At 31.4% G+C, this 24,888-nt stretch overlaps 1 protein-coding gene across 1 annotated transcript in view; it reads right to left on the reverse strand.

The window, feature by feature from the left end:
• Nucleotides 1–22,155, reverse strand: part of LOC134714278 (uncharacterized) — a 37,566-nt gene extending 15,411 nt beyond the window's left edge. Inside the window, exons 1-2 of the mRNA XM_063575514.1 lie at nt 21,682–22,155; nt 3,582–3,703 (exon numbers count right to left, since the gene is read on the reverse strand). Of these exons, the coding sequence (XP_063431584.1) occupies nt 3,582–3,703; nt 21,682–21,754 (195 nt within the window). The 5' untranslated portion in view covers nt 21,755–22,155. The remainder of the gene's footprint in view (nt 1–3,581; nt 3,704–21,681) is intronic.
• Nucleotides 22,156–24,888: the final 2,733 nt, after the last annotated feature.

Below are 24,888 nucleotides of genomic sequence, written 5' to 3' on the forward strand. Positions count from 1 at the left end.
TTCTGTCTGGTTTTTGAATTCTATTATGAAAGTAATACTGTTAAGGTGGTACCTAACACTACAGGGAGATAGCTCTGTAATATCAGCTAAACGTTTTAATTACGTTGCATTGTGAAGGCAATGTAAAGCTTCTCTATGATCAAAAAGTAAATACTTTGTCAAAATTTTATGAAAATTAAACGAGCCAGTTTAATTTTAGGGAAAGTGTTGGGTACCACATTAACAGTAATGTTTAACACAACAAGCAAAATGGCTATTGTTATCTTATTTTTCGTTTCCGTGTGTGTTGCATTTGAATGTTTCTGTTGTGTCGTTGTTCTCCTCTTATAGTTGATGTGTTTCCATCAGGTTTAGTTTGTAACCCAGATTTGTTTTTTTCTCAACCGATTTATGAATTTCGAACAGCGGTATACTACTGTTGCCTTTGTATAACTTAATATATTTGGTTTTAAGTTTGTCACATTTAATTTAAAATTAAAATAAACTTTGTCGTTCAAATGAAGTTTCCGAATAATAAATGCTAGTTTGTAGTAAATTTTATCAAAGACTATTTTGTCTAGTGTTTTTTAAGACATATGTAATGTATGCATTGGTTGAATTTGTTTTAAAATAGCTTTCAGTATTAAACTGAAATAGTTGTTGTGACGAAATGGTAGGTAAAATTATCATATTTTACTATAGACTAGCTTTACTATAGCATAATAGGTCGGGGGTTGTATGGCGCTGAACAAAATGTAAGTTTTATTGCCACGTTGTCTCACATGCAGGGGTTGGAATCCCGCTGAGGAATTTTTTTTTGGAGAATTTGCATTGTTGGGCTAAATTTGTCACGAAGTACATGACTTTCATTACAGTCAAAGATTTATTGGTTAAGTATTACTTTCAGCTTTTGATATCTTAAAATGATAATGATAATGTTCTAAAAAGTAAATTCACAATATGCACTGAACTCCGAGGAAAATTCAAAACGGTGAGTTCCTAATCAAATGGCAAAATAAATGATATAACACATCAATCGAATGGACAACAACTGTCATATTTCTGACTTCTTTCCATTGTTCATCAGTCGAAAATTCAATTCATATAGTGTAACTGATATTCCACAGTTAGAGACCTGTAATATCTACATTCGGAACATTTGTTACTTTTACCAGACGATAAGGAGTGCACAAATAGCACCTCAGTTGGTTTCCTGTTTGATTAATACACGTTCGCTGCCGTTTGTAAATTTCAGAACTAATTGACTTCGTTAAAAAATAGAATGATGAAAAGATGTGTTTACTAAAATGGGTTTATTTTGAGAATTGTAAATAAATACGTATACAAAAAAAGATGGGGTATGATTGCCAATGAGACAGCTCTTCACAAGAGACCAACATGTCACAGTAATGACACTTTTATATCACCATATTGCCTACGACAATAAGCAATGCCCATCACGCATAGTCAGCTATAAAAAGGCCACGATATCACAAATGTGAAACAATTCAAATGAAAAAACAAAGTTAAACGACCTTTTTATGGAAAAAATAAATGTACACGTTACAAAGCTTTCGAATAATGTGTCACTAAAATCGATTTCGTTTTTCTGTTTTGTCAAGTGTGTGTGTCTTCACCATACCATTTATATGCATATGATTGAACAGAATACTTACAAAAATTCTGACACATACGATACAATATATGCTAGCAAATTTTGTTCTGGAAAATCGTCGTTGTATGTGATACCATATAATTGAAATAGAATACTTTAAAAAAATCTGTCATAAACGAAACCATACGAGTGTTTACAATTGTTTTTTTTCTTGCAACTCGTCGGTTCGATTTGAAAGTTATTTATAGCTGCATTGTATCTAAATCAAGATTGCTTTTGTCAAAAAAGTTGTTTGTACCTGAACAATTTCAGGAATTTTAAATACGCTACAATTTTTATACAACTCTTGTAAACGTTAAAATGAAATTGGCCACTTGAAAAGAAATTGGTTTTAACGCATTTATGGTTTCGTTAGTTCTTAAATGCAGAATGAATATCTTGACTTAACAGTACCAGACAGTTTGTATTCGAATCATAATCAAAAGAATTTAATCGCTACTGACATCAAATTTGTCATGGCTTATCAAGTTTGCTACCAAGAGATCGATATCGCAGATTTCTCTTGATTATCTAAATGGATTATATTTAATGTTAGAAAAAGTGTTTTTCCATCAATTAGATTATAGTTTAAAGAAACAAATTGAATAGATTTCTTTTAACAACATGGCTCAGCAGCTGTTGGTTCGATTGCCTTTCACGCAATCATGTTTGTTTAGACTGATTAATCTGCATGCAATTCAATGTGAAATGTACCGATTTTGCCGATTTCAATGCGTTAATTTGGACTTCTCTTTATAACCAATTGTTCGGAAAGCAAATGAAATATATGAGTCTATTCCTTTGAAACTTTATATCCATTCGAATCTCAAACGTTACCAAAAAGCGGGCGGAAGCAACAAACCAAAATTTCGTATTCATAAATGTGTTGCGTTCTAAGCGCTTTTCTAGATTCATTTTCATCTGTAACGCTCATACTAAAGAATAAAAGTCAAACCACTATAACTACCAGTAAACAAGAAATTCTATATGATCACTAGTTACATTAAAGTATAACCAAATTCATGAAAGATCAACTTGGCATAATGGAGTTGAAACCTTATTTCTTTTTTCAATTTCTCAATATATCAACGAGTATTTAAAATGTAAAAACGTGGTATAAATCATGTCCGCACCGAAGCACCGATTATTGAGTTGATGTTACATTCGCAGACTTAAAGTACAGCAGCAGCGGTATCGACCAAGAGATGTAGACAAATTAAAGTAACACAGTAGAAATGTGTTGCATCAGAAGCACTTTTTCAGGATTTACCGTGGTCAAGAATACCCATACTCGAAAATTTGGAAGCCAATGTTCAACAAAGTAAGGCTAAGCTCTAAATAAACTCATCACAGATACCAGGACCAAATTTAGCATATACTCCAGAAGCGAGTTTCGTCTACAAAAGACTCATCAGTGACGCTCGAATCCAAAAAAGTTAAAAAGGCCAAATAAATTACATAGTTGAAGAGCATTGAGGACCAAAATTTCTAAAAGTTTTGCCAAAGACAGCTAAGCTAGTCTATGTCTGAAGTAGAAAAGGCTTAGTATTTCAAAAAAAACCTCAAGAATGTGTAAACAGTAAATTTATAAATATAACCATATCAATGACAACTTATGTCAGCACAAAAAGTGCTGACTACTGGGCTTGTGATACCCTCGGGGAAATACATATCGACCAACAGTGGCATCGACCCAGTGGTTGTAAATAAACTCATCTCAGATACCAGGACCAAATTTAGCATACACACCAGACTCTAAACGAATGACTAAATATATCTGGTGTCTTCTTTGCATAAGGGAGTGTGAACCTTATTTTTTTCAACATTTTGTTTTAATTTTACGATTGAAGATTTGAATAAGAAAGTATGTTTTCTCATTTTTGTGCTATTTTCACATTTCCTGTACGGTGTCCGATATAAATAAAAAAAACATATAAAAATCACTCACTGCTTTAGGACCTAAATTCAGGATCTTGCATCTAAGTATGGCTGTATCTCCTCTGTTGACTACTACATGATTGGTTTTGTCAGGAATAAAACTTGGTATCAATTGTTGTCTCTCTGCTTTTCCTGAAATAAAATAAACAACTTTTTTATATATTGTTTGATTTCTTTTTTTTTATTTCACTAAAAGAGGGACGAATTTTTCAGGATATAAAAGAAAGATAGACCCGTAGAGTATCTGTGTTTACTAGTTGCCATTCAAAACTTTAGTTCCCATTATTTGTGTTTATTATTACTGATAAACCATTTCAATCAAATACCATCTTTGCTAAGTGGCATTATGCACTTATGGTTTATCTGTTTCCATTATGATATTTGGGATTTCCAATTGTTACACATCTGCAGGTTTTGATCATTGTGCTTTTTGATATCCTGAAATTGTTACACATTTTATGACCTAGTCGAATTAACGTGTCTTAAATTACCAAATTTGTCTTTTACGCATTATGATATTTGGGATTTCCAATTGTTAAATATCTGCAGATTTTGATCATTGTACTTTTTGATATCCTGAAACTGTGACAAATTTTATGCCCGAGTCAAACTAACGTGTCTTAAATTGACAAACTTGTCTTTTAATCGAATTCTGTAGAAACAAATTATGGTTACCCATGAGGTTTAAAACAATGATACCCATGATATTAGTTTTGGTTTTCCACAATAATGGCATCGATTCAGTGACAGTTATCTGATGTATGCATTCTGTTTTGTTAATATCTTACATCGGATCTCTGGTCTCAAACATGTCCCAAACAACCCTAAATGACCACAATCCTTGACTTAAATCAGATTGTTATATAGTAGAGAGGTTTTACTTACACTTATTGACTAAGTGATACATTTATTGATGTTTTATGTTGTACAATAATTTGTTAATGGATGCTCAATTACTGGACACAAAACCGCTAGACATACATCAGAATTATATACTAAACATAATGCGAATTAATATTTTATAATCCTTAGTGTTATTCACAGTTATAAACACTGTTTTATCGACAGATATCATAGCTATGATGTCAGACATCCCACATTGGCAATAAATTAGCGCGAAATGTTGCACAATGATGCAAACTAACAGAAGTTAATGGGTATATTTTATTGGTTGCAATGGTATCGACTTATAATTATACTTATATTGTTTGGTATTAACAATTTTATGTATTGACGAACCATACTAATAAATAAGTCAGGAGCTTGTAATTCGATGGTTGTCGTTTGTTGAAGTATATCATATTTGTTTGTTCGTTCATTATTTTTTAATACAAATCATCAGGCCGTTTTCTCGTTTGTCATCTCTGGGTCTTTTATATGCATAGATTTTTCTCATCGTTGAAGGCGGTACAGGGACCAAAAGTGTTTAGTTCTTTGTCTAAGGGTCGCTGCTGGAGAATTGTGTCCTTGGCATTCATACCTCATCTTCTATCTTATTCAAGAATGAAAATCCCACCATTTTTCAACAATATAGTACTACTGGAATGTTCAAATGATTCGAAATTATAAGGCTTATGTGTAAATTTTAGGTCAGAATATTGATGAATTTATTTAGTTAAATTAATGCAATCTGATAACAAATTGCTTTTTAAGACATATCTAGAATAAGCTGCGTACATGTATTTCTATTTGGCAGCAAATTCAATATTATTAAAACCCGGTGTTTGTACGCTGATTTCCAAAAAGTTGGATTCAATTAAAGCAACTCCATCCCCTCTTCACATTTCGAAGTAACCACAACAAAAAAAAGCTTTTAAATTGAAATGTGTCTTCATGTCTTCAAGAGATTCCTTATATTCGATATAACGCTTCATGTTAACATGCTGTATGTTGACCTACAGTTGTTAACTTCTGTGTCATTTTGGTCTCTTTTGGAGAGTTGTCTCATTGGCATTTATACCACATCTTTGTTTTTATGTATTACTGCAGGGTTTGTTACTCGTGCTATGTGGATTCAGTAGAATGTATCCCCGTGCCTGTAGTTTATGCCGTTATATTTTTACAGTTAATAGGGTTGTTTTGCTTGTGAGAGAGCTGTCTTCTTATTCTATTAGCCGCACGGTGACCCATAGTTGTTAACATTTGTGTCATTTTGGTCTTTTCTGGAGAGTTGTCTCATTGGCAATCATACCACATCTTTTTTTATTATATTTACAATGTGCCGCACTTTTATGTCCTTTTTTATACGAATACTTGCAGCAAGTGAGCAACGACTTTTATATTGCTTAATATTATCGATGATTACTTCTTGTTTAAGCAAAAAGTTAACGTTCAAATGTGCGTGCCTTTCAGTGTTAGGCTTTGATTAAACCTAATTCTCTTCTGCATATTTTGTGACATAATGGGTTAATAGCGTGCACCATATATTTAGAATAGAGCATGTGAAAACTTTGTTTTCAAAAATCAAAACACTTTTGCACACCTAAATGTTTATAGTAATAAATTTTAAATGTTTATACACTGGTGACGATATGTTACATACTTCTTTTATACAGTTTTAAAATGCTAAGTATTATGGCGTTATTAATAAACAAACTTCTAAAACAAGCAAATTTGGTATTAGATGATTTGATATAGATTGCATGGAATTAATATATATCTTGTACGTTGTATGTGGAGTAATTGAGGGAAATGAAAATGTTCTTGTTATAATTATCACATATAAGTATTCCACATAATATACTTTGTTAGAAATGTCAATAAATTTATTTTATTACTTTCTTTATTTTCCCATTTCGTTTCCCTCATGAAATAACAATAAAAACATACGAAATTAATCTTTTATTTAAATATTAATTGAGCAATATCAATCTTGTTCAGATACCGGTATACCGGATAATGGATATTAACAATGATTATACAGAACTGTAAATATGTTGCTTTTGTTTAATCTCTAAACATATATAAACTTTTTCATGGTAATACTGAAGTATAAAACATAGATGTTACTTTGATATCTGAGTATTGTAATGCAGATTTCTTCGAAACGTGTAATACAAAACACAGCAAGGTTTCGCAAATGAGTTGTAAGTTCTTAAATGATTCAAAGAAATATTAAACTGCCACCACAGTACTCTTTGGAAATCAGATTAATAATATAAATGGTTTCCTTATGGTAAGAAGCTAGACTAGTACTAAACTGTATTAATAAGAAGATGCGGTATGATCACTACATACCAATGAAACACCTTTTAATTAGAAACCAAGGACACAGTAATTAGCAACTATATGTCATCGTACGGCTTTCAACAAAAAGTAAAAACCCATACCGCATAGTCAGCTATACAAGGCCAAGAAATTTCAAATGTTAAACATTTTAAACGAGAAAACTAATGGTATGATTTATGAAGGAAGAACAAATAAGATATACAGCAACAAACAATAACTGATTTACAGGCTACTTAATTGGGATAGACACATACATAATAAACGTCAAAGTAAGATATATTTCATGAACTGTTTATTTAAAAAAGACAAACTGACACCTCAAACATGTTAACTGACCCACTGTTGCCAAGTCAGGAGCCTGTCAAACATGTTAACTGACCCACTGTTGCCAAGTCAGGAGCCTGTCAAACATGTTAACTGACCCACTGTTGCCAAGTCAGGAGCCTGTCAACATGTTAACTGACCCACTGTTGCCAAGTCGGGAGCCTGTCAACATGTTAACTGACCCACTGTTGCCAAGTCAGGAGCCTGTCAAACATGTTAACTGACCCACTGTTGCCAAGTCAGGAGCCTGTCAACATGTTAACTGACCCACTGTTGCCAAGTCAGGAGCCTGTCAAACATGTTAACTGACCCACTGTTGCCAAGTCAGGAGCCTGTCAAACATGTTAACTGACCCACTGTTGCCAAGTCAGGAGCCTGTCAAACTATGCTTGTTGCTTTCTGTCTACATTTTTCTTTTTCATTGTTTTGTTTTAAATTATGACACTATTGATTTTTTATTGGTTTAAAACATTGTCCTGTCAGGACCGTTTGTAAATGCTTATTTGCTAATTGTCGAAGGCATTACGGTTATCCATTGTTGTTTACATCAATATCATTTGGACTCTGGTGTCACGTGGTATTCATTACACGTCACAATATTATTTATTCTTATCATTTATACACAAACATTCGGAAATTGCTCATCATGTACCACAATAAAAACAACACGTAGGATGAATGAGTGAGTTTTGCACGTGCATTTTGTAAGAGTCTTGCTAATTATATGTCTTTTAGCTCAGAATAAGTAAACGATGAAATGAGTGATGAACGTCCGCGTTGATATATTTAAATCAAATAGTTTGGTGTGTCAACCGGGAGATGGTGGTGTTTTCAAAACGTTTTAATGTATAAGTTCAACTTGATTTTTTTTTAATATATAAGAATCCTTGATTCAGTTGCTTCCCATGATTGCTCGGACAAAGATTTATGACTGATAACACCACTTCAGGTCGTTTTCATTTTTTAGTAAGCAACCAAGATTGCAAAAACAATTGAGTTGAAATGACAGTACATGGTTGTAAAACTTTAGATCAATGTGGAAAAAAATGTGAACTTTTTATTTCAAATATATTCTCTGATCCTTTTAACCTTTTGAATTACACCATTTGGTGCCGATTATCTGTGTTAATAACTAACCTTACATCAATTTCAAGCCGATTTACTTCTTCAGTGACAAGAGTCCTTGATCAAATGTCAAACGTTAATGGTAGCATTGCGTTTTATAAAATACATTCACGTTAAAAAGCAATCAAGTTTTTTGTTTTATCTTTTGAGGGTTGTTAAATTTATGCACGAGACATTACAAATACATTTTCTGCACATGCTTTGATTGAGTCAGTTCATTACTTAACCTACATTCGGAATAAATCACATAACACTATTACTTCCGAAGGATGCATCACACTTGTCTGGACGATATATTTTTTATTTTAGTCTGTATTTGAATGAAAAAGTGATTTGACGACGGATCGATTGATGATTTCCGAACTGATAGGCAAAATGAGAATAAAGAAACAATATATACGTTTCAATAAATCTATTACATTAATTTCTGATGGTTGAAATATTTATTAATGACCATGATTTTCTATAATTAAATTGTTGGGACAGTCTTGTGGGAGTACATCAATATTGTTCTTCCTTTATATATTTTGATCTGAATTATCTGCGCCTTTTATTACTCTGAACAGCGTTTACCCCGATATTCAGTCGTAGACATAGTTATTCGCATCATTATATTATAGTTTATGCATTAACAATAAGACTGTTTGTCGAGTTTAAATTTTCATCAGCCGAACGCCAGGATTCAGTAACAGAGCATAACCTGCATACTTTCCCAGAGTAACTAGTTCGACTCCTTCAAATATATATTTCTGTTCTAGCTTACTCAGATGCTTTCTTTACAGTGTTTTGTGGGCTCTAGTTTTGCTTTCATGATTTCGATTTCGTCATAGCCGATGTACATTCTTTTACTTTTGAGTTTATTTATAGCCATTGGTATTTTACCATTTTTCATTTTATCGTGGGTGGTTTAGAATAAGCTTAATTTAGTCGTGTTGATATATCTGTCTATAGAGAGGACCTGAATTAATTATTGTTACTATTTCATGTTATGTTTTGTTCGTTTGGGAATCTCTTGTTAATGGACAACTTGAACTCATTTTTTACAAATTGTCTGGTCTCTTGATAATTTGGAGCTTGACATATGATAGATATGGTCCCTTTTCTAATCAATGCTGACCGTGTGTTGACCTATGTATTTGAATATCTCGAAAACGAAAAATAATTGATATATACGATATGTGTCTAAAAAAAATATTTGTTAAAGAGATTAATTGATAAGCTTTCTTTATTATTCGTTTGGTGATAGGTGATACATAAGTATTGAAAAAAGCGACCTAATATACGTAAAGTTTATGACTCACATATATCAAAGTTATTACATTTTTAAAGAATTTAAAGTAATGATAGTGCATATTTGTTAGCTATAACTGTTTTTGATGTCATGAATTTTTTACGAAAGAAATATTAGTTTTTTCATCAAAGTGAAACTGACAAATAGCTAGACTCTAGAGATTGCTAATAACTGGATAATGACTTTTCGTTTGAATTGATTATTATCATTTCATAAACTGACAAATGTAATTTTGAAATTTTTAGAATTTTTAATTACTTTTTTCTATTTTAGAATCTCGTTTAGATGACATACACTTTTCAAAATGTGAATTATTCATACTAGAACCTAACTGAATGGCTAGACATTGCTAAAACAGCAATCATTTTATCTATTTCCAATTTTTATGGACTTAATTAACACATGTACAGTCTGTCATGTTCTTGTATTTTTATACGATAATGTAGTATGTTATCTGTAACAATTTGTTTTTTGGGAAACAAACATTTATTCGATTTTAAATATGTGTATATCAACATAAAAGTGTCAAGAAACACATTTTGGCAAATAAACGTAGTTAAAACTATGAGGGTTTATAAGTAAACTATGAAAGAAACATTATAAGTGTTTAATGTTTCGAATATGTTTCAAGAAACAATTTTCAAAAAAGCATGAGCGATCATTGACTAATAACGTTATACATAACAAAATAATACGTAGTGTTGTATAAAAAAGTCATAGAACTTACTAAAATAATAATTAAGTTTTTAATAAAAATGAAGAGTTGACAATAGGAAAACTGAAATAATCAAGATAATTATGATCGATCCAACTAGATTCATAGTTATAGTTGATTGGTTGTTGTTTGCTTTACGTCCAGTGGCAAATATGTCATGCATGATACGTCATGTAATAGGGATCGACTGGACAGATGGGCTGGAAATTTAAACTGCTTATTCAGCAATTATAGTTTAAACAAATTCATTTCTAGATTTTGATATGAAACATATCCTTGCAGTATCCTTATTTTCTATTCACTAGGATAAGTAAGATGTAAGTATAAAACAATATTATTCAGTTTAAACTTAGAAACATAAGTATTCTTTAGAAATTTTAAATAATTTTGTTTTACGATCTTTTTTCTGGTCTCTAAATATGTTTTATATAAATTATGAGATTCAATATTTTCAGATTTAATATGTTATCATAGTCGCACCACATACAAACATAAAATGAGATTCACATAGTATTACATAGATTTAAAACATTAAAACATTTGCATTGTTTTTTAAATAAATACAAGAACAATGAGGCAAACAATTAAAATACCGTCTGGTGGAAGATAAATTCACCACACTTAACAAATATGCAATCGACAAAAAGGTTCAGCATTCATATTGTTTACACATAGATTTCTTGTTATTAGATTCAGTTTAATTCTTAATAACTGATATGTTTTTGCTTCTCCATTAAGGACTAAAAAATTGTATTTGCGTTTATCGATTTATACTCTGTATGTATTCTGATATATAGAATACACCATTTCAAAACTCAAAATAGATACACAAAAATTTATCATATGTTTTTATTTCTTCAAAATATATTTTCTTTGAAGATATTTGAACTAAAATTAAAGCTCCGTCGGGTAACTTTTTTTAAAAGTAGAACTGTTAGCTATTGCTCACTAATGGTACCCCTGCTCTAAGTATTTATGTAATAGAATGTTGAAGAGCAAGATAATTGTGATATTGTATCTCACTATATAACCTATTCACATGAAGCCTGCTTTCATTTTTCAGAAAGAGACAAATGCGATGGAATTTCATGCACGGTCATATTGTGATAGAGTCTAATAAAATAGAGTTTTATAAGTATTCGGTAAACAGGAAGTTCATGTGTGAAGAATCTGAAACCGCGTCACACAGTTTTAAGCATTTTCAAATAAAGCATGATAGCATATTGTTAGAAGCTTATATTTGAAGGTCTTTAAGAGAATCAACCGTTTACGAAAAGAGAGAGAGAGAAGCTCAAAGTCAAATATCTGAAAACTCAAAATCTGACGAAAAAAAAACGTTGACGAGCTGATAAAGTAGAAAAGGACCAAATGTATAGTCAGTACTGGAAAAAATCTTCAATATAAACAACAAAAATACATTTTATTGGTTATCTGATAAAGGCGCAGGGTAACCATCCTTCCGGGTATTGCACCAGATTGTCAATTATATTTATAAAAAAAACTGTTTTAAAATGTCAAAGTCAATTGAGAATTAACCTGCATATCATATAATCTTGCGAGGATTTTTTTTTACAGATTCGTTGTTTAAGAACTATATAATCCAACATGACGTCAAAGTTATCAATCCATATATATATCTTTTGTATATATTTAATTTACAATTGAATAATGAGTTATCATAATATGGAAAAAAAAAGATATATCCTCTCTTCTTAACTTAAAATAGTTGCTGTCTTTCTCTCGTTTTCCTTGTTGTGATATTGTTTAATAACCAATGCATAAAACAGATAGATGTATCGGAAGTGGGTTTACTTTTGGCCTACAGCCATTTCATAATTTTTGTAACAGTTGGTTTTTATGCTTTAGAATTTTTCATATTTTACATTTATATCAAAGTTATGAACAAAAAAGATAGAAGATGTTCTGATTCGTAAACCAGACATTAAAGTACTTTGCAAATATAAGTATTCTCACAAACAGGAAATTATGCCATTGTATGTTATAGGATAAATTCCGTTATTTGTGATTTATAACTGGCCGTTTTCCGAAATAATACTTAAACAATAGATTAAACGGTGACCTAACAGGACTTACAATCGGTGCGAATAATGGATTGAAAAATTATAGTTGCAACTGATTATTTGTCTGTGTATATTGACGTTGGTTGTTTGTCCGAATGAGAACATTGCATGAATAATTTCACCCGTATGCATATGGAAATTAAACAATCGCTGCACTAGTTGTTTGAAAAGTGTGTACGATATTTGAAAAATCTAGCCTATGTTTCTTCAAGAACATATTTAGTTTATTTTAAACATATTTAGTTATAGTAGATTAGGAACAAGTTTTGCAACTTATATTAATCTCTTTCCACTTTGAACATATACAGTGGTTGTCGTTGATTATCTTCGCGAAGGGCCACTTCATTCATGCAACGAATGAAGATGTCTTGATCTGCTGGTACAACTAGGGTATTTGATTTCATGGTTGCAAGATGTGCTCATTAAAGCAGCAAAGCAGACAATAGCTCATTTATTATTCTGTATAAGAAGATATATGATTATTAGGGACGGAAATAAAAATAAATCATTTTTGAAAATATTAAACGAATATATGGAAATTCTCTTTTTAAAATTGAATATTCAATTCGTTAAATATTTAATTAGCCTAAGGTAAAGTGTGTTCTAAAAGACAAAGGATGTTTTTCATAAACAGTTACCAAACTGCTGAACTTTGCAAGTTATGTTAACGTTAACACACATAAATAACTAAATGGGACCTTCGATGTTCATTTTCTGAACATGCATGAAATATTGGCAACTGGACGTAAAGCAACCAACAATTAATTAATGGATGTTCATTTGAACGACTATAATTCAATATCAATAGGCTGTATTAGTTATAGCCGTTCAATTTTGAAATCAAACATGCTTTCAATTCTAATTTACCAACTAAACTATTTGAATTTAGCGCTGTGTATTGTCTGTTGAAAGAAAATTTCTTTAAAATCCAAAGTGATCAGGGGGGTCAGGCAATATCCTGAACGACTGTACGTCTCATGTACAAGAATCTTTACTATAAGGATAAATAAAATTACATCAGTTTGAAGAGCAGGCTTATTTGTAAATAATTGAATGTATGTTTTAATATCTGGAACAGAAATAAAACCACTCTAACACAGATGTATACTAAACAACAAAAAACGGTTTGAGTCTACTAAATCAATGATGATTGACATGTTAAGATGATTCCGATGAACTGCAATCAGCTCTATCAGTATAAACTTGTCTTCTAGTAAAATACAGATGGATAAAAGCCGACTCGTATATGCAAGATAATCAAAATAAATAAAAAATATCGATTTTCATTAAGATGAACTTAGGAAATGCAATTTAAGTTTATATCCATGAAAGAGGCATTGGTATTTTGTTTAAATTAATTAAATACATGAAAATTGCCATGAAATTTTAAATATCATCTGTTGTACTAAATGGGCAATACAATGTGCAGGTCTGAAATTCCTGTATTTACATGTACTGCAACATGATACAACTGCATTTGTCTGATATATCCGACTGGGGGGAAATATGTTGCATGCACAGAGTAATTTGTATTTAATACAGTTTACAAAGTTGCGAATTGATACATCATACAGTATCAACGATGTACCAAAAAACAAATCCCTAACGAAAAAAAATATCAACAAAAACGTTTAAAGACAGACAGAAAATACAAAAGAAATGTACAAACTTACAAATCGACTACAAATTGACAATCCCACGACAAAGAAAAAAAAAATCTATTATATGACAAATAGTTACCAGACACGTCAATATAGAAAACGATAGAATGCAGAAACTCGAACCCAAACCAAAATCGTTGGTGATATAAGGTGCTTTCAAATTGGATGGGATATCAGATCATGTTTCGTATGCAGCACCCGTGCTGCTAATGTAAGTATATATTCGGTGATAAGTCTAATACAGCAATGTCACATTGGAAGAAATGAGGACGGGCTTGTGGTACGACAATTCGAACATGTCCGTTATCGCCTGTCACATATCTAAATGAAAAAGTATAGTTACTATAGAAAGGTCAGGGAAAGACGCAGGGACATGTAATGGGGTATGAGACTCCCAACCCTACCTCTTAATGTAATATGTCTCTTAAAAAGCAAAGACTTCAACTTTCAAACAAGTAAAGGCTTATATATGTAGGACTCTAAAGTGCGATGGTACTCTAAAGTGCGATGGTCACGCTATAGTGCGATGGTATACGCCAAAGTACGATGATGTCTCACGCTAAAGTGCGATGGTTGTTTGTTCGCTAAAGTACGATGGTATATCACGCTAAAGTGCGATGGACCAAAAGGGTAAGGTTCGGAGCTTTATAAAAAAAACCGTTAAAGAACACTAAATGTAAAAATAGTCCTTTTGTATAATCTAGTATTATAAGGTGTATACCATAGATGTGAAAGGGCAGTATAATTTAACAGTAGTCTTAAGTGAATGATTCTCAAAGACCGACCACGTAATAATTGCTCAAGAGGTAATTTAGGTGTCACAGAATACTATATATTACTTGTAAATAATTTTTGACAACTCGTGCGTATTAAATATTGTTATAACTGGTGTAGCTTGCCGTACCCACTGTGACAATCTATCGCTTATGGTAACACCTCCCCTTACAATCGTTCTTTTAAAATTAAAAGATACAAAATTCGATTATTGTAATGGAATATGTAACATTGATTTATTTGTTTAATTTAAATGAGAGAGAAAGGCGATGTTTGCCGAGCTTAATTTTCGCCTTTTTTGTAGCGACTACACATCCATTTTATATTTTCCTGCAATGTACCATCTAATCATGTTTTAGCCGACAATTTATAATTTACGTATGGAAATATGTACCTTTATTTTGCCGACGTTACTTTTCAATAAAGCGACAACATTTTTACGGAGACCGCAAAATATACCGCAAACATAAACAATGATTCAAATGCATCCGTTCGCTTCTAAGCAGGATACAGGAAAGTTATGTGAATACTATATCTATAGGGCCTAAATTAAAACGGTCGACTGCAGGATACAAGTTCTTCTTCCAGCTACCAAAATAAAACACATTTGCTTTAGTCGACAACGCACGGTAAGGTTTAAATCAATTAAGTCATTGACATTTGGTTGAAAAGTTCTTAATCAAATATTTGTAATTTGTCTTCCGGGGTGTTCATTTTTAGTCTGTAAAACGACTGATAACGTCATAATCCAACTACGTATCGTACGTCTATACTTTCGCAGAACATCGGAATTTAGCGTATGTAGGAATCGCACTTTAGCGTAGACCATCGCACTTTAGCGTGACCATCGTACTTTAGCGTCCCCATCGCACTTTAGAGTCCTACATATATAATATAAAGTTAACACATTTATTGATAACATTGAAAGTAAATTTGCCTAATGCCGGCGTCACACATTGGCGTATAATTGACCGGCGTCATAGCTTTTTTATGTTGTAAATGAAAATAAAAAAGGACATATTATAAAACCAACACTTTCAAAACAGGTAATTTTGCTCAACAGTTTATTTTATTTAGTACAATTAACATTCTGAGAACCAGTTATCTCCACTATCGCTTCTCATTAGTTCATGTAAGTGCAGCAATCTAACTCCAATAAACGACGACCAACAGATTTGAAGTTGGCTTTGTCAATACTTCATTTATTTAATTAAATGCCATTTATTTTGATTACTGCATTTGTGTTACACATTTGACACGCAACTCTTCCATCTCACAAGGGAATAAATGCATACAAATTGTGAAACTGCTTTAGGGGATTAAGTGATAATGAAATATGGTGTATTGTTTCACAACGACCTTTATAATAACTGTTTTCTCGGCAGAAAAAAGTCTTAGGGGATTGGAAAAAGAGCAGAAACAAAACACAAACTAAATGAAAAACATCTATTGTGTTTGTTAGGAAAATGAAAATGCAATTAGTAGCATTGGGATATTGTTTTGCTAACAGTTCAATGGCCTTCTAAAAAGAGAAAAAGCAAACAAGAAATCTCCCTACACAAAAATTAATTAAATGATCAAATTAAAGGTGTATCAGTGATAAAAGCGGACGAAAGATACCAGGAGGACATTCAAACTCCTAGATCGAAAACAAACTGACAACGCCATGACTAAAAAAGAAAAAGACAAACAGGACACAAAATAGTACACAAGACACAACATAAAAAACTAAAGACTACGTAACACAAACCCTACCAAAAATTGAGATGATCTCATGTGCTCCTAAAGGGTAAGATGATCCTGCTCCACATGTGGCACCCGTTGTGTTGGTTATGTCATTACAAACCTGGTAAATAGTCTAATTCGGTAGGTCATATTCGGGGAAAAGGGAACGGGATTGTAGGTACGACATATGGAGCATATCTGATAACATCCATGATCCAACTCAAAGAGAAAGAAATTTCCAATCTTGAAATAAACTTCAGCATGAAGGGTGATCTGCAGGGTTTTAGATCTTGAAATGCAGGCTTTAATTCCTTGCATATGACCACAGATACATGTAACAAAACTTTCACCTCTTGATTTACAGTAAAACATAATAAATATCGTATTTAATGACGAAAGCATTATGCTTTATGGATTTGTCATTTATCAACTTTAAGATAAACAAAGATATATATGGTAGAATGACAAATTAAGTGTTATGTACAGTAAAAAAAAGCCACCAACAGCAGTTTTAAACTAAAATGTAGAGTAGCTATTGTTATCTTTTCTTATTCAAAAGCACCCTTACTTATACAAATCCCTTTTCTTGAACTTATACCTTAAGATTGACGCAATTGTAACCAAATTTAAAGCAAACCCTATCCTTAATCACAGTGACCCTTAAGTAAAAAGAAAGTTCCCAATACATATCTAAATATAAAATCGAGGCGTAGGACCAAAGCCTACGTTTCAAATATAGAAAATGGTGGATTGAACCTGGTTTTATAGCGCTACACCTCTCACTTATATGACAGTCGCATCAAATTCCATTATATTTACAACGATGCGTGAACAAAACAGTCATATCAAACAAAAGTCAAAATATGGGTACAGCAGTCATCACTGTGCTACAATCAGTAAAATAATTCGAACTGGAAAACCAACGGCCTAATAGCTTAGATTATTTATTATTATGATGTTGATCTACAAATGTAACTAATTTTTCGAAATTATGCTTTACGTAAAATTCAACCGACGATTGTAGATGTGCAAACAACTCATCAATCATATTCCAAGTAACTTCAGTTATCCCTCGTTAGCCTTAAACCTTTCTGGAAGAAGTATTTACGAAGGAAAATACCATCAACACACGAATAGATTTCGTAAATTTGTGGTTCCTTCCTACGGTTGTTTCTAGTCTTCGTTTTCCCAAAGGTACCATATGGTTAGAGACATTAAAATACAATTACATTACGCAAAAAACTTGCGCACATTACCGTTGCAAAAGCTATGTCAAACTTTGTTCCTTTGAGAATACTTAAAAGATTTAATGAATACCGACTCAAATAAAACATATTTCTTTCTAACATCCATTTGTTCAATTTTACACGGCACAAGGAGATGTACGTGATGTGGAAAGAATATTTAAGTAATTATACAAATTTAAGATACTTGAGAGATAAAACAACGAAAAACAAGAAACAGTAAAATAAAGATTTGAATAATAGAAAAAATATTGCAACTTCTTTAAAAAAACATTAGTGACAATGAAAAACAAGTATTCCAGCATGTTGATTATAATCGAAATTACTTCAGTATATCAAATTCTAATCGAATACATGTTCCTCATCAAGTGCATTCCAAATCGGTTTTAAATATCACTTGATTGTATACGATTCTCATTTGCAAATTGAGTTCATTTAACCCTATTTGAAATAAAAGTTTTATGTAGTAGCGTGTGCAGCTACATTGTAAGTTCAATAAAGATGAAAGGTAAACTTTGTTATCTGATAAAGTACGAATATATATCACACCCTTTAAAACTGTATTGTCTTATATACCAAAAAATACAGAAATTTCTAAACGGAAAGTTCCTTATCAAATGGCAAATAATTATCAAATTAGTAAACGTTTGATTTCAGCATGCTGTATTAAATGTTTATACCTAGCAAAATACAATACTCCCGTATCCCTTATAAATCTCATGACTATTAAATGACACCAGGCCTTAAATCATAAAACTTGCTCAGTGCTCGGAGCACAAAAATCATGCTCGAAACATGAAATCCAGCAATTTGATTGGTTAATTTTCGAGTCTGAGTACAAAAATCATGCTCGAAAGTTTTATGACCGTGAGGCCAGAACAACAAATTGGGCGATATAAAAAAATTTGAACGGTTGTTGTTGTGCTGTTTGACAGATTCTTATAATATCTTATTTGATGAATTGAAAGAAAACTGGACAATGCGCGTGGCGCACGATATTCCCCTTAAACCCTATGACTTTATCGTGGCATCTAAAAAAACACTCATAAGCAACTGGGTGATCTTATATTTGAAAAAAAAACCACCAAACACATATTGTGCACTTTTGATGTATTGCTAAGACTGTTAAATCAATTTTGACCATGCAAGACGTCATCTGTATAAAAACATCCTCAGTTCGTCGACCATACAAGTTTATGATGAATCGTCATTTATATTCTGAGCTATTTTTATTTGGAGTAAGAACTTTAAAATTGCAGTTTATCAACATATTCCCACTATAATAAACTAAAATCTGCCACAAAACTGGATAGTATTGACTCTTTAATCTGAAAATTCTACAGTTTCGATTTTTAAGCGAGATCTTGATGTGTTGCGTTCTTTGACCTCAATGAAAGATTTTTTAAATAGATTTGTTTCTTTCTTAATGTGATAATGATCATTATATATCACCTTAGCACGCATGCACTATATATTACAGAAGTCAATACTCAAGGATAACTATGTGCGTGTTTTTCCACACGTTTAGTATAAGTAAACTTTTCTATTTATATATGTACAAATGTAAATGAAATATACTGTTGTTGTTGACAGCAGATCTCTTCGGAAAATATATTCAGGAGATTTGATTCTTGATAAAACGAATGTCTCTTTTCTAATTTTGGAGCAAATATGTTGATTTAGAGCTAATAAGTTGACTCTGAAATAAATGTCATTTGTGTGTATGCGTGTGTCGTTGGTAAGCTGCTATCTAATATTTTGCATCAGCAATGTCTTGGACAAGTTCGAACATGAACGTCGATCAATCATTTTTCAAAGAGTTATGCCCCTTAGAAATATTATCTATATTGAAAACTGCATTGTCAGCGCTCTTACATTTACAATTATTGTCAGATATTTATCAAATTGATACATGCACATTATCGATGTGTTTTATTTTACGGACTTTATGTGTTGAAAAATCTTTACGAATATCATAGTACGTTCAATACATTATATAGCAAACAAATACTAATATAGCTAAGTACGCTGTAATTTTATGAGTAAAACCAGAATGAACAATCAAGACTTAGTTTTATTTGTTAGACCCTACATTTGTATTTCCTCGAGACTTCAATGAATGTAAGACTTGTTTCTGATGTGATATACATGTATGTTACACATATTCCATTGGAAAATATGGTTTGGCAAGTAAAAAATAGATAGATTTATATAAATTATTCATTTTTGAAGTGGTGCAGTTATGTAAAAATTAATCTATTTAAAAGTATTGCTCAGAATTTTAAAACCACCTTTTTTTTTAACATAGTATCAGATGACTAAGTTTCAGAAACAATTCAAGTCATTTCTAATAAACTTCCTTAATCACTGAGAATTATGCAATTCTGCATCATATTTTATTTTACTCTTTACACATCTTGCTGAGTTGTATCATTTGACCTCTATAATGATTTTTTAGATAGATTTTCTGTTTGCTTTATGTGATAATTCATCTGTTTGGCAAATATGTAATATATATCACATTCTAATACATTGTAGCATTCCCTTCCGTCAATGTTGTATATGTATTGTAATATTTTTATAGAAATTTTCCATATTTCAAGATACATGTATCTTGTAAACAATCTTTCAAAGAAATGAAATTTGCATGAGTTATGTGGTCCATAGTCTGGGATAGCTTACAATTGACATGAAATGAAATCATATGACGATATCAAATAGATTGTCTCTCATCTAACAAAAGATCAGCATTTGTATGAATTATGCATTTACTATAAATTATTATCTTACACCAATACAAATCTTTTAGGTATCATCTTTCAAACTTAATAATTATTTAAAAGTTAGTTTTGTCAATTTATTGGTTTACTGCGTAAACCGAAAACATAACTTTGTCTTTTGTTGATACAACTTTGTATCAACTAATAGCTCCGACAGCCATTTATGCTGCTATCTTCTTTTGTAAATGGAATGAATAAATAAAACTTCAATTTATTTTTAGGCCATACATTTGCATGTCCTAGAAACTGTTACTTTTATGATATATCTTACGCAGACATCATTTTGTGATATGGTTTATCAGAAAGATGTATATGAATTATTAATAATTTGTAATGGTTCACACTTGTAATATTAAACTATTTGAAAGTATTGTTCAGAAATTCAAATCCACAAACGTGTTCTTTTATCATATTATCAGATTAATAAGTTTCATAAAACAATACAAGAGGATTGCAAGAAATGTCTAATATTAATAATATCATTCATGTGAACAAAAAAGACAAGTTTTTTTTAGATTGCATGATAACTTCTATTATATGTTCTTGCTTTTTATGCGTTCCGGGTTGCTGTCTACTTGACAGCATGACCCAATTCACCATCTCCTTTTATTTGAATTGGCTATAGGGAAGATATATTATATATGTACATTATCATGTCAATAGAAACACGTTTTTAGAAAACTTGTACTTTCTATAACTTTATATTATAAATAAAAAAGACATCGCCGAAATACCAACGAGACCACAAACAAACGACACAAACAAAAAGCCATACACAAGTAATGCCTTTGAAATATGTACTTTCCTAGTCGAAAAGTATTGTTTTAAAAGTTATTTCAAGGGTATCAAATAACCACGAAAGTCTAAAGTATCAAAGAAGCCTTAAAAATTTGTTTTTGAATTAAAAAAAAATCCAGAGTTTTATGTTTCATGATTTAAAAACGAAGTCTTACGATATAAGAGTAAGAAGAGTGACAGACAACTATACCTCATTTCATAGTATTCGATAATCCATAGTCATGAAAATCATTAGTGGAAATATCGTAAACAAGATAGTTTGAATTATTAAAAATATATCTGCAAAAACTATCAAATCATATTGACACATGCAAAAATAGAAACAAAAAGATAATATTTTCACAAAATAGATAAATATAATTACCTCTGATAATAAATAATACCAATACTATAGTAAAGTGTTGGTAAATGTTTTTATGAGTAAATAATATTTCCATGTCTTGATTAAATCCATTGAAGAAAATTACTGTGTCTGTCAAAACACATATGGAAAATCGAACGATACCAACAATCCAAAAATTACTGTAAAATTAAAAGATCTCATTCAGATGAATGTTTGTTGTATACTAACAGTCATTCCAAATTGTAGGCATCATTATAACTAAGAACAAATATCGATTGTTTTAAATCTCCAATTATTGATGCTGAATTCTAATTCAGTTGTAATGAAGTGGAAGTTACAATCTTTAATAACTTTTCAATATTTGCACTCGCCAGATTACACAGAATCCGCAGGTGATGTGACAGTTAAAAGTAGCTGATTAAAAAACACAATAAGTACATATAATTAGTTCTACTCTTCTGTAACACTGTTTACTTGAGATGAACACTTATAAAGTTTTTTTCTTGCTTCATCGCATGTAATTTTATCATTTTTGGTATATTGATTGTGGTAAGTCACGTGGAGAGAATGAAAGACGTTCATAATTCTGCTCCAATGCATTAAACGCAAAATTACCATAAAGTAATAAAAATATAAATGAGGAAGAGTTCACGATCATATCAATATAACTGTAAAGTAAATGTTCGATGAATCATAAAAAATAGACAATTAACCTGATCTAATGTCCAGTGTTCGACGAGAAACGTTTCAATCTTATAAGGGTTCTCAGACAACGTATCTGACATTCGGGGGGATTTATTGGATATTCTATGCAAATTTCGTCTTTGAGAAAGGGTGATCAATTCATACTTGGAAGCAATACATCAAAACAATACTGATTTATTTATTTGTCTTAGTTAGCACTAATTTGAAAATTATATACCATCGTGTTTTTTCTACAGTACTGAAATTTAAAAAAATTCTTTGAGATGTAGAAGTTATCGAAATTAAAGAAGTCAATATATTAAGAATACATCTAATATAATAATGAAGTCAACTTAAAAAAACAAACAAACAACGAAAGGACGAAAAACAAAGAATTATAAATTGAAGAAAGAAAACAAATCCTGTTCACAACAGGTTATTCTGATTCCTCTCTGAAAAAACTAAAATGCCTGACAAAAAGGGGGCAAAAAATTAACATGCGTAGGAAAATTTCAACATTTTATTTTGTAACTGGTTCACAAATTTACTTTGTTCTATGCTGCATGTTAATGGGAGGTTGACATGACGGATATTCATCTTGGAAGAAGATCACCACTTTAATTTTGAGATAGCTAATTCTACATTAATTTTGTATTTTTTAATCTACATTGTACTTCTTTGTTCACTGTGTGGAAGGCCATTGGTGGCCTTCCATTCTCAATTTTATTCTATTTTTCTATTTGGGTCACAAAAGTCATTCTTTCTTCCAACTAGTATGTGTTTTTCGTCTTTTAAGTACCATACATATAATTTTTATCATCAAATTTGTATGTTAAAAAAAAACCCAGAAAAGTACGAAGGTGATTTCGAAAAAGCAATGTTCATCGTGTTGATGAAAGATGGCGGAGAATCTGTTTACAGGTATTTTGCAATGCTTATACCTAAAAACGGTTGGGTTTAAAAATAAAATTTCTATTGCATTTTTCCTTTTTAATAGTTTACCGATTTTATATCCAAATTCAAATATGGCGAAGAAAATGGATAGCGTTTGTTGCATAAAAAAAGGAAAGAAGGACTATTCATTGATGGTCTAGATTGTGAACAATAAAAACAACTACAGTAATAATGTTGATTATGCTTTGGGGTTTGGTTGGTTCATTGCAACTCATATGAAATTAGTCATGACGCTTATATATTTGACACAGAAGGTTATGTTATGAAAAGGTGAAAAACTTCTGAAATTTTTCTGGATATAAATTTCATCGTTTCAATGGAGGTCAAATGATTGTAAGCTATTATAACACAGTTTAGAGCATACAACCCAAGAACACCAAGTTCAACATTGTCTGATTGAGGTGCAACATTTAGAATCATATTCAAAACAGTGTGGTCCTGGCCATTGATTGACGACCTAAATTATCCCATTGACTGGGACAGATTAGGTGAACGTTTGTCTGTAACGACCATTGCTCACTTCTTACTTATTATAGAATTTAAACTGTGGGGTCACCAAAGGATCTTAACGCCTTTAATAATCAAATTATTCGAAAAATTATTCAGGAATAACCTTTATGTTTTGATTTATATTATTAATATAAATCAACACATCGTATTATTTCGGATTCGTTTTTCGAATTGCTTTATTTAGGTGTTGAGAACCTTTGGTGACCCCACAGATTCAGTGTCTTTAACAAGTACATAGTGAGCAGTGATTGTTACCGACAAACGTTCACCTTATCTGTCCCAGTCAATGGGATAATTTAGGTCGTCAATCAATGGCCAGGATCACACTGTTTTGAATATGATTCTAATTGAATTAACGTCATCAATTTTGTGAACTACAAATACACAGACAAGATTTCTTATTTATTTATTTCTAAATCAAGCCAGTGCCGTAGAAACTGATGGTGAACTATGCCCATATTTAAGAGTGCAACCTATTGAGTAAAATTGAGAATGGAAATGGGGAATGTGTCAAAGAGACAACAACCCGACCAAATAAAAAACAACAGCAGAAGGTCACCAACAGGTCTTCAATGTAGCGAGAAATTTTCGCACCCGGAGGCGTCCTTCAGCTGGTCCCTAAACAAATATATACTAGTCCAGTGATACATGTAATGAACGCCAAACGTCGCACGATACTGGTGTCACCTAACGTTACACACTCAAAGACGTTAGCCAAAATAAAAACGTCGGAATGCATGTTGTTCAGATGTTCTTAACAATAAAGGATTGATTTATTTTCCCTTATAGGAAGGATGATTTTTTTTTCTTAGATAAAAGGTGTTAAGCTTTAGTTTTATTAACAAATAAAAGTTTAAAAAAATTAACTTGAATTGAAACTATTTGTTTTACATTCATTTTAATTATAAAGTATATAAAGGCTATCGACTTTTTTTTTTTATGGATATCAACTTTGCTCTCCAGAATGTCAAGGCAAAAGAACTTCTGCATATATATCTAGCATGGCAGTTCTGCACAAATATATGCAAGAGAATTAGCGGGAACAATTAGTATAGCTGGTTTTTTTTCTATTAATTTGTT

The sequence above is a fragment of the Mytilus trossulus genome, chromosome 4 (assembly GCF_036588685.1).
Source record: "Mytilus trossulus isolate FHL-02 chromosome 4, PNRI_Mtr1.1.1.hap1, whole genome shotgun sequence".
Taxonomy (NCBI): domain Eukaryota; kingdom Metazoa; phylum Mollusca; class Bivalvia; order Mytilida; family Mytilidae; genus Mytilus; species Mytilus trossulus.